This window comes from Vombatus ursinus, unplaced genomic scaffold, assembly GCF_900497805.2.
Source record: "Vombatus ursinus unplaced genomic scaffold, bare-nosed wombat genome assembly UNPS02005770.1, whole genome shotgun sequence".
In the NCBI taxonomy this organism is placed as follows: Eukaryota; Metazoa; Chordata; class Mammalia; order Diprotodontia; family Vombatidae; genus Vombatus; species Vombatus ursinus.
In genome coordinates this window covers 1814-13615 of record NW_020945548.1, presented here as the reverse complement: position 1 = coordinate 13615, position 11802 = coordinate 1814, and the positions used below count along the sequence as shown (strand labels likewise).

The following is an 11802-nucleotide window of genomic DNA, read 5'->3' as shown; positions in this document are numbered from 1 at the left end:
CGAAGGTGGAGCTGGAGGCGGAGCTAGAAATGACTACATAAGGAAATTGAGCTAGGGGCGGGGCTAAAGGAGACAAAACAAGGGGTGGGACAAGGGGCGGGATTAAGGGAGCCAAAGCATGGGGCGGGGCTAAAGCTCCGTGAGGTTGGGCTGGGGGCGGGGCTGGGGCACAGGCGTGAAGCTAGGGACTGGGTTGAGAGGACTGGGGATTTCATTTGACCGGCTCCTTCCCGTTGCTGGGCGGTTCAGAGAAGCAATCCTATTCTGCACTCTAGACAGAAGGGTAGACTGAGGTTCGGCGGAGTGTTAAGTTAATTGCTGCTCCGCGGGAGAACGCTGCTCACTTGGATTACTAGTCCCAAAATGCCCCGCTAGGCGCGCTGCCTGCTGGGAGCAAGAGTCTTTTGTAGTCCGGAACCTAAGGCTCCAGCGACTCTGAAGATACGCCTTCTGCTTCTTTATTGGATTCGGCACCAAACGTGCTCCTCCATGATTGGCTAAAGTTTTTGTCTTGTAGAGGTTCCTGTCCCACCCTCTAAGAAACCGGGAAGGCCAGATTTCCGAACTTCTCTGGGAGAGGAAGAAAACTAGAGGCATCAGAGAAATTCAGCCGGCCAGGTTTTTAGCTTATAGCTGCGAAACTCGCCTATTCTGTTTTCCAGCAACTCCTTTTCCTTTTGTTTCCGGCCGGAAGTTATTGGAGAATGCTCCCGGAAGGCGGAAGTAAAGCTGACGGAAGTTAGGGAGAGGCGAGGAGGATGGCGGCTGGGGCTGCAGCCGGGTTCGGGGCAGGTTGGGGTTGGTGCTGGGGATGCCATAGGTCGCGAATTGGGGGGAGTCTAAGCCCTTTCCCGCCGGTTCTCCTGTTGCTGCTGCTTTTATTGGTCGCACCCGCCCCCCAGCCTGCGACTTCTGACATCACCAACGGCAACAATGAGCACCTGAAGCGCGAGCACTCGCTGATTAAACCCTACCAGGGTGAGCAAGGGGGGAGGGGCCGGGGGCGTGGCCCGAGGCGGGGGAGGAGGAGGAAGGGAGACCCTGGGACGCCAGATCTGATCCTGGACCGCGGTTGAGGGGTTGGGACTGGGTCCCAGTGTTGCTGAGAAAGTTCCCATGGACCGCCAAACTTGCCTGGGTCAGCACTCTCCTGGCTGGCTCCTGTCTAGCTTTCCCTTAGGGCTTTTCGCCATCAGTCAGTCTTCAGTCTTGCCCATTGAGAGAGACCTGGACCATCAGGAGCCTTCTCTACCCGCCCCCACTCCCGGATTCCTCACATTTGGCATCTCTAAATCTACTCTCTGTCGACTCTGTAGGGGTCGGATCCAGCTCCATGCCCCTCTGGGATTTCCAAGGCAGCACCATGCTTACCAGCCAGTACATCCGCCTGACCCCCGATGAACCTAGCAAAGAGGGCTCTATCTGGAACCACCAGGTAATTTTGAGCACCAGGCTGTGGACAGGGAGTAAATGGGTTTTACTCTTGACTTCGGTCAATTTCCATGGATTAAGGAAAGTGCTGTCTTCCATTTTCCCTTTTCTGGGTCACCCAAGAGACATCATTCACAAAAGAGGAGTTCTTTGACTGTGGGGAGCTTGTACAGTATGGAAATCACTTAGGAAGGACAGACTCAGCAAAATGGGTGAAGTCTTTCTGTGAGGGTGACATTGCTTAAAGGAAGGGTGCCAAATATATGAATAAACTAGTTTGTGATGATGAGGGTCTGGCTTTGCACATATCTCTTTTATACTACTGGTAACCATACCTTGGTTTTGTGTGATCATGTTTCTGACATTTCCTTGTCCGGGTGAAAACCTCAAAATGAGCATTTGTAAGCACTACTTTGAGGAAACTAGAGTGAAATGAGAACTTTGTGGCAAGGCAGCATTTGGCTGGGGCCCAACTTTGAGAAGAGCTAACTCTTCCTAATCCTTTGATCCCTGTCCTGGAACTTTGGCAACCTGCCCAGTTTCCTCCCTTTGCTTCAGAATCTTCTATCTCTTCTCCACTGAGTTCAAACATAGCCACGAGTGCCCTGCTGTCACTTTCTCTCCATGTCTTCAGTTACAACTCATCTCATTCATCCTTTTCACATCCAGGTTTCCTCTGTAGAACATTTATAGTAGCTTTCTCACTTGAAGCTTTCATGTGGTTACAAAAAGTTAGAATGTAGAATGTCAGAGCTATAAAGGAGTTTTAAATATCAGACAGCCTAATCTCACAACAGAGTAGGAGGCTAAGTGGCTTGCTTAAGGTCATCTCCCGTTGATACACTCTGTTTCCTACACTTTCTACTCCAGAGACAGTGTCACTTACAGAGAGAACCTCTTTCCTCAACTTCTAGTGTCTCTAGTGATAGATGGAATAAGCACCTACTAAGTGCCAGGTACTAGGAACATGGTAAAGATAAAATTAAAAAAATTTGTCTTATAGCCTACTGGGGAAAACAACATGTTAACAGGTAAATGTGCATATAAGATACATACAAAGAAAATGCAAAGTAATGAGGAGAGTACTAACAAGATCAGGAAAGGTAGTATATAGAAAGTAACACCTGAGCGTAGTCATGAAGGGAGCTGGGAATTCTGAGAGATGGAATTGAGAAGGGAGAGCATTCCAAGCATGCCAGCCAGCTTTTGCAAAGGAATGGAGGTGGGAGATAGGATGTTACCTGTGGGAAGCAGCAGGTAGGCCAATTTGGCTATAAAGTAGATTGTGTAGGTATAGGTGGGAGGGATAATATGTCAGTGTAAAATGTTAATTTTGGGCCAGAATATGAGGGTCTAAAATACCAAATAAAGGAGTTTGTATTTTATCCTAGAATTAAGTACAGAACCACTGAAGCTTTTTGAGCAGAGAATTGACATATGCTTTAGGAGTATCAGTTGGCTGCTATATGGAGGGATGGACTGGAAAGAGAAGAAACTACAGGTAGAGAGACCCATTAGAAGGCTGTTGCAGTAGTCCAGGCAAAAGGTGTTAAGCACCTAAATTGGAGTGATAGAGGAGTGGATTCCAGAAGTGTTATGAAGGTAGAAGCAACATGAATTAGCAACTGTGGCTTTAGTAGTGAAGGATAGGAGAGAAGTGAGCATGACTTTCGGGAAGGGTGGTGGTTTCTTTTAGACATGGTGAGAGGCAGCAAAGTGTAATGGGAAAGGCAGGGGGTAGGCAGTCTAGGCATCTGAGACTCAGCCCCTGACTCTAATTAGCTGTATGTCCTTGGCCAAGTCACATTGCCTTTATGGGAAACAGTTTGTTGCTCTATGTGATGAGAATGTTGGACTAGATGATTTCTTATATGCCCTCTAGCTCAGGAATTCTAGCCTGTCCATTGTTAAGGCTTGTCTCTCTTCCTGCACTGTCTGTTCCTTGAATACTTGAATGATATGCCATATTAATTTTTCTTTCCCAGCAATGCCTCGGCATGTTGTTCAATTGTATCTGACTCTGTGACCCATTCATGGGTTTTCTTGGCAAAGATACTGGAGTGGTTTGCCATTTCCTTCTCCAGGTCTTCCCAGCTCCAGGCCCAGAGCTCTATCTACTGAGCCTTCTAGCTGCCTCTGCCTCTGCATTAGCTCCCTTCAGAATTTATAGTAGGTCATTGTCTTGCATATTAACCAGTTAGCAATTAACACCAGTACTGACACCTAAAAGCTTGAGAGATCAGCATGAAGTCACTTCCAGGGACTTCAGCATGCCCTCTCATATCACTCTCCATCCCCAAAACACCTTTGTCCTTCAAGTTCCTACTCCAAGCTTACTTAGTAAGAGAAAGAAAGAAAGAAAGAAAGAGAAAAAGAAAAAAGAGAGAGAAAGAAAAGGAAGGAAGAAAGAAAAGAAAGAGAGAAAGAAAGGAAGGAAAGAAGGGAGAGTAGAGTCATGTACCATGACCAACTTTTAACTAGTTCTAATTTTGTAGTAATACTAATTCTGTATTAGTGCTTCTCAACTCGTTCTATTTTCAGGATGAGTAAAGAATCTAAAATACTTCCACTTTTATACTGGAACTGAGAGTTAAAACTGAGTGTGGAAGAAGCAGGATTTAGGGAAGAGGAAGAGTTGTCAGATTTGTTTAAAGTTTAGGTTTTGAGAAATAAGGGAATAATAGTTTTGTAGACCAACATAACTGATCCCTTAACTGGCATTTAGAAAACATTCCTTCCCCCTCCCCCCAAATAAAAGGAACAACTTACTTAAAATAGAAGCTGAGAGTAAGAGTCATGGCTGCCCCTGCTACATGATGGATTATCTGCCTGGCACTCACTCAATCTAGGAGTGGAGGAAGTGCAGGAAAGTATTTGGAGCTACGTCTAATTGGCAAGCTGATTGTTGATTTTTTCTTTTTTTTTCTTATTTAACTTCTTTTTTTTTTTTTTTACATTTCTCTCCCTTCCTCCAGACCCTCTCCCACCTATTGATAAGACAAGCAGTATAGGATATCAGTTACATTTTTTGAAATTTTGAAGTCTTGTAAAACATATTTCCATGTTAGCCATGTTGCCTTAACAACAACAACAACAAAAAAGCAAGAAAAATAAAGTGAAAAAAGCATGCTTCAATCTGGGCTCAGAGTTCATCAGTTCTTTCTCTCCCTGGAGATGGAAAACATTTTCATCATGTTTCATTAAGTCCTTTGGATTGTCGTGGATCATTGTGTTGATTAGAGAAGCTAAGTCTTTCACAGTTGATTATTTTTAGATATTGCTGTTACTTTGTACAGTGTTCTCCTGGTTCTGCTCTCTTCACTTTGGATCAGTTCAAATAAGACCTCCCAGGTTTTTCTGAAACTATCCTGTTCATCATTTCTTATAGAACAATAGTATTCCATCACAATTATAAACCACAACTTGTTCAGCCATTCCCCAGTTGATGGACATCCCCTCGATTTCCAGTTCTTTGCCACCACAATAAGAGCTGCTATAAATATTTTTGTACGTGTAGGTCCTTTTCCTCTTTCTTTGATCCCTTTGGGATTGAGACCTAGTTGTGGTATTGCTGGACCAAAGGCTATTAACAGCTTTATAGCCCTTTAGGCATAATTCCAAATTGCTCTCCAGGATTGTTGGAGCAGTTTGCAACTCTGCCAGCAAACACTGGCAGACACCTAAATTGCTAAAGAACATCAATTTATGTTAGCTCATTGCTTTGTAGTTGTGCCTCAGTTTGTGCCTCTGTGTGTTTACAGTTGTCGGCATAGCTCTGTGTTGCCACATTGGTTTCAGTATGCAATTTCCTGATAGCTAGAGAAGACTTTAACTATTTCCCAGTGGTTTCTGTATGCCTGTGGGTTCTGCTTGATTTAACGGTTGTATAAAGTAAGCAGTCCTCCCAGAACATGGGCTTTATAACCCTAAGACCTTGTAAAGCCCGAATTTCTGTCTGGTAGTCCATACTGTCTCTTAGTAAGCTCCTTGGCACACAGGTGACATAGCCTGGTCCTTGTGGTGTACAAGTGTTCACACTCAGAATCCCAGACCTTAGAATAAGAAGAGGCCTCAGAGGTCAAAATCCCACTGACCTCTGCATGTCATAGATGAAAAACCTAAGGCCCTAAGAAACTGTATGTCATGTCTAAAGTCTGAGAACCTTGGAGTTTAGAGGTGGGTGGGACCTTTAGGGATATCAAATCTAACCCCCTGATTATTTTACAGCAAGGAAAACTGAGGCCCACAGAGGGAAAGTGACTGGCCTAAGGATGCATAGCTAGTAACTTGCAGGGCTGGATGTCACATTTAGGTCTTCTGACTCCACTTCCAGTCCTTTTTGCACAATATCATGCTCTTTCCTTCTCTATGACTGTACCATGTCATATTTTGTGGGGATAGAAGCTGAGTTGTTGTGAGGCCCAATTCCGATTTGGTGTTGTGGTTCAGAAACATCAGCGTATACAAAGATGTCTTTGGGATCATGAGCGCTAGATCCACTGAACAACAAAGTTATTGCCGTAGTGGTAGGGGAATTAAAAAACAAAAAGAGTAGAAATCACTGGCCCCTGCCCCTTAGGACCTTGCTTTTTGGTCATGAAGATAAAACCTAGTGATTTGTGGGACTGTGCTGGCCCTGACAGCCTCTGTTTTCCACCAGCCCTGCTTCCTCAAGGATTGGGAGATGCATGTCCATTTCAAAGTCCATGGCCTTGGAAAGAAGAGCCTCCATGGAGACGGCTTTGCTCTGTGGTACACCAGGGACCGCCTTGTGCCAGGTGGGGTTAAGATGACCAGACCCTCTCCACTGGGTATTGCAGCAAGCACGTCATTCCTTTACCTTGGACCCTGGGGAATGGTGGTCCTCCCTGGATAAGCCCAAAGCTTACAGCCATGCACTCATTTGCATCTGTGGAGGCCAGTATAATGGGCCAGTGTTATCCTTCTTGGAGGGATGAAAGGGGTGAGGTGGGGAAGGGTTTGTTGATAACTGATAAGTATATTCCTTGCTGGTTGGAGAGCAAAGAAAATAATAGGGTCATCTTTATACTCTGCTAGTGACTTCTGTTTTGGGGGGAATAAGGAATCTTTTTAAACTATGGGACTGGAACCATCCTTTCTATCTGCTGTAGGTCCTGTGTTTGGAAGCAAGGACAACTTCCATGGACTGGCCATCTTCCTGGACACTTACCCCAATGATGAAGCTACTGAGGTACGACCCTGGATATACTTGATGAGTTGAACTAGGATATGTTGTGGGAGAGCCAGGCCCTAACTCAATCAGTCCAGACCTTCTACCTAATCTCTGAATAAAACTATTGTTTCCTATTGTCTCACAGGATTTTAAACTAGAAGGGACCCTAGAAATCCATCTAGTCCAACCTCTTAAAGGCTTCGAGATAGAAAGCTGAAGGGGACCCTCTTCATTTTATAAATGAGGAAACTGAGGCCCTGAGAGATAGAATGATCTGACTATAGTTACACTGGGTGCTAAGTGTTAGAGTGGATATTTCAGTTTGTGTCCTGTGAGAATCCAGTGTTCTTTCCACTGTCCCATGCTGTTGCCTTGACTTTGGGCTGAACTCTTATTTCCTTTTTGGGTAGGAAACCAGTGACTCAGGCATTGGAATGATAGGTGTCTCTGTTTCTGCCTGTAGCGTGTATTTCCATATATATCAGTGATGGTGAACAATGGCTCCCTGACATATGATCACAGCAAGGATGGAAGATGGACAGAGCTGGCAGGCTGCACAGCTGACTTCCGCAACCAAAATCATGATACTTTTCTGGCTGTGCGCTACTCTCGAGGCCGCCTGACGGTGAGTAGATGTACTCTCATGGACTTCCTTTAGGAGCTGGGCATTGGCAACTTGAGCCGAGGGCTGGTGTTAGAAAGCTAAGGGAGGGCTGTGATAGCATGACAACCAGTTTTATCTTTCTTTATCTTTCACCTCTACACCCTAGGTGATGACAGATGTAGAAGATAAGAATGAATGGAAGAACTGTATCGACATTTCTGGAGTGCAGCTACCTACTGGCTACTACTTTGGTGCCTCAGCTGGCACGGGTGACCTTTCTGGTGAGAACCTTGGGAACTGAGTGGACTGAGAAGTATTTGTGAGAATGTCTTTCAGTGAGGCATGGGGCAATTTGGGGCAACTTCAGTGTCTGCTTCCCGTGGGTCCCTCCCCCCCCCTCGGTATTGGGGAAGGGGGAATGACTTTGGTCAGCATAAAGTACCATAAAGAGTCAGCGAGGAGCTTCCAGGCTGGGAGATTCCTAGCTGCTTCTTAAGTACAGGATAGGGAAGGCACAAGCTAGATATTCATTTCTGTGAAAAAGATTTGGGGGTTTTAGTGCCAGCTGAGGCCAGCTCCGTGTGAGTCATCTGGGCAACAAGACATCAATTTTTCTGACTCCTTTCTTAAGTTCAGTCAAGACAACCATGGTGCCTAGAACATAGGAGGACCACTCTGCTCTGAGTTGGTCAGACCACATTTGGAGCATTGTGGTTGGTTCTGGGTGCTATAGTTTGATAAGGACATTGGTTGCAAAGTTGTGTTAGGTATCAAGAATCAGTTGAAGGAATTAGGGATGTTTAACCTGGAGGAGAGAAGAATTAGAAAAGGGCATGACTGCTGTCTTAGATTAGATTCTGCCTGGGCCCAAATGAGCACTGGGTGGAAGTTGTAGAGAGGTGAATTTGCGCTTGATTTAAGGAAAAACTTGCTGACAATGAGAACTTTTCAAAAATGGAAGGTGATGCCCGGGAACTTGGTGAGTTCTGAGATCTGGGATTCCATCCCCGTTAAGTCCATCTTCAGTCTTGCTAGGGTTACAAGCTGGTTGGACCAGTGAGATGCCATAGACCTAGCATACCTGCATTTCAGCAGAGTGTTTGAGAGAGTGTCCTTTGGTAAATACGTCTTTGTTAACAAGATGGAAAACTGAGGATAATAACTGGATTCAGACTGGTTGAAAGATCAGACCCAAAAAGTGTTGAGTATTGGGCTGATGTCAATCTGGAAGGACACCTAGTGGCAATTACAGGGCTCTACCCTTCCCTCTGTTCTGTGTGGACATTTTTATCAGTGATTTGGATGAAGGAATATATGGAATGTTTACCACATTTACAGATGCCATATCTTGGATTTGTTGGAACAATCCAGAACGATCATCCAAATCTACTGAGATGATATTTAATGGGGCTAAATGCACAATCCTGTTCTTCTGCAGTTGATTTTCTTGATAGCAAGTTTGGGCTGTAGAAGTACATGCTCAGTAGTAACTTGTGTGGGAAAAGTCAGGAGAGTTCAGTGGGTTGTAAGCAAGCTCCTTTTGAGCCAATACTGTGGCAGAGCTGTATTACAGAGAAGGCAAGTGTTGAAAATATAATGGGTGACCCTGCCATTGTACTCCTGTTAACTGAGGCTCTAATGGACAGATTAGACTTGTTCTGCTTGATCCCAGAGAGCAGAAGCAGTACCAATGAGGAGAGTAACAGGGAGACAGATTTCAGCTTTGCATATTAGTTAGAACTGTCAAAACCCCCCACAAAATTAGCTTCTTAGGAAGGTAGTGAGTTCTCAGTCAGTGAAATTATTGGAGAAGATAGATATGCTGTCATCAGAGATGCTGTAGACCAGATTTGTGCTTGAAGGTAAGGCTTGTACGAGATGACCTCTAAGATCCCTTCCAGCTGTGAGATTCACTTAGGGGAGGAATTTGGTTCAACTCTGGAATTCTTATGCTGAGAGAAAGAATGAAGGGCTTCAGGGGCTAGGCTGCAGGAGAACTTAACAGATGACATTTGAATTGGGTTATCAAAGATAGGTAGAAATTATGAAAGGTGAAGAGGAGAATAGGTGACATTTCAGGGATAGGGAACCTTAATAAAGGCATGGCAGTAACATTGCCAAATGTGTTCTGGTGAGTTGAGGGCACAGAATAGGACAGAGTTTGCTGGTCCTGTTAGCTGGGTAGGTAGGTTCACCTACAGGAAGGAACTTCAGAATGGTTTATTATATGCCCTTGTCCTGCAGATAATCACGATATCATCTCAATGAAGTTATTCCAGCTGATGGTGGAGCACACTCCAGAAGAGGATAACATTGACTGGACCAAGATTGAGCCCAGTGTCAGCTTCCTCAAGTCTCCCAAAGGTGCGTCTCCAGCCTAGTCTGGGAGACCCCAGCATGCTCCTGGGACCTTTAGCTAAGAAGCTGTGGCTTTGGCTAGAACAATAGAAGCTATGGTGTGACCACTTTGGGGAGCCTGGGGCTGTAGTTGGATGGGGGTAGGGATAGTGATGCCATGGATTCTGACAGAGAGAAAGCTCATGAGATAGGAGAAAGAACCCTACATTTGGAGTCAGAGGATCTGGGTTCGATTCTTCTCTCTGCTACTTACTACCTGTGTGAACTTGGGTGAACCATTTTGTGGGCCTCAGTTTCCTCATCTGTAAAATGAGATTGCTCAGAGAGCCTCTGAGGTCCCTTCTAGCTCTAAATCTATGATTTTGTTATAAATTCTTAAATGATCTGTGACCATACCTGTGGGGGTGCTCTCTCACTGACATAGGATCCAATTCCCCCCTCCCCCTCCTATTTGACTCAGCCTTAGTAAATGGATTGAATTGCTTTGGTCAGAAAAATTTATCCCATCATAGCCAGCCATCTGGTAATGAAGCCTCTCCACATTTATCTAGGGTCATTCTTGAGTGACAGCACAATCCATCCTGGGCCCATCCTTGAAACCTTTCTGACTTGGTAGGACCTTCCGGAGCTTGCACTCCTTTGGCATGTATACCCTTCAGTAAGTCAAGGTCGTGTCTATGCCTTGGCCACTGAAGGGAAACTTTAGTGGAAGGTCCTGTTACTCTTGTGCCCTCTGGAGGACCCAGTCCCAACCTCCAGCTGTGTGATTTGGCTCGGCTTGGCTTTCCAGGGGATACGCTGCATCTGGGAGGGGGCTGGGGAATGGCCTCTTCCTGGTGCCCTGCTCTCAGTCTCTCCTCTGCTTCCTCAGATAACGTGGATGACCCCACTGGGAACTTCCGAAGTGGCCCTCTGACAGGGTGGAAGGTGTTCCTGCTGCTGCTCTGTGCCCTGTTGGGGATCATCGTGTGTGCTGTGGTGGGAGCTGTGGTGTTTCAGAAGCGACAGGAGAGGAACAAGCGTTTCTACTGATTTGGTGTGGGGAAAGAGAATGATTGGGTGAGGGAAAAGGGCAGCCTGGTGCAGGGGTTCAGGCAGTAATGTGAACTTTTCTACTTGGGGATTGTTTAAAAAAAAAAAGCCCAACCACCTTATTTCTTAACCTGTTTGAAAAGAAGTAATTTTAAAGTATTTTCATACATTTCGTTTCTAGCCCAACTTGGGGCAAGTGACAAGAACTTCGGGACTATGGCCTGGAGTCAACTTAGCTTGGAGAATGGAGTAGAGAGAGGGAAGGAGAAAAGCCTGGCTTATCTGGTCTGTGACTGGGCCTTAGTTGCTGTCTCCTGCCCATGGATAAGGCCTCCCCATCCCAGCTGCGAGCCCAGCAACAGTGAAAGAAAGCTGTTTATTGAGTGCTCAGCCCTGCTTTTGTCCTCTGCTTGGGCTTGGGGCCGTAGGGGCTCTCACAGGAGAGACATAAATGCTGGTGACTTGTCTCCGCTTGTAGGACGTAGTAACACAGTAGGAGTCTTATGTGCCAGCAGGGATTCCTGGTTCTGAGATGGCCGTTCCATCTACCTCCTGAACCAGGCCCCGGGCTAAGGGAAGGTGGTCAGTGCTGCAGCCTTGGAAATGAAATGATGCAGTGAGTGAGGATGCAGCTCTGGAAAGCAAAGGACTATGAAGTTTTGCATAATAAAGTGAATAACCAAACTCACATGCTTGTTGAAAAGGCCTTTCTTCCTCCATGTCAGCGCGTTGTTATGGCACCATCTCATTTTATTGAGCAAACACTTATTTATGTACTTACTGTGTGCAGAACATTGTCCTTGGACCTGAGGGAGATACAATTTAGTTGGGCTTTTCCCTCTTGGAGTCAATTGTGTAAGGGGGAAAAATGCATACAAACAACTGGGGTATATGTTCACTGCTTGTAAAACAATAAAAAGGAGAAGGTTATTCCTTATAGGTGATAACAGCAAGCTTCCTACAAGGAAAGGTGGCATGTAAATTGGATTGGATATTGAAGATGGGTAGAAATTGCAGCAGTGAAAAGGGGGATGAGTTACATTTCAGGGATGAGGAACTATTAATAAAGGCATGGCGGTAACATGACAAAATGTTCTGGTGAGCTGAGGGCAAAAGAAGCAGTGTGACATCCAGTTGAAAAGGTAGAGTAGCACACAGTGGGGCCTGTTTGGTCTTTACTCAA

The 11802-nt window shown here is 45.5% G+C and overlaps 1 protein-coding gene across 1 annotated transcript; it reads left to right on the top strand.

The window, feature by feature from the left end:
* The first annotated feature begins 214 nt into the window (after positions 1–214).
* LOC114032885 (vesicular integral-membrane protein VIP36-like) lies at positions 215–11307 on the top strand. The gene is made up of 8 exons (XM_027848359.1): positions 215–978; positions 1317–1435; positions 6092–6209; positions 6564–6643; positions 7089–7250; positions 7396–7510; positions 9474–9593; positions 10459–11307. Exons 1-8 carry the CDS (start codon positions 759–761, stop codon positions 10617–10619), a joined length of 1095 nt encoding a protein of 364 aa, XP_027704160.1. The 5' UTR covers positions 215–758; the 3' UTR covers positions 10620–11307.
* Positions 11308–11802: the final 495 nt, after the last annotated feature.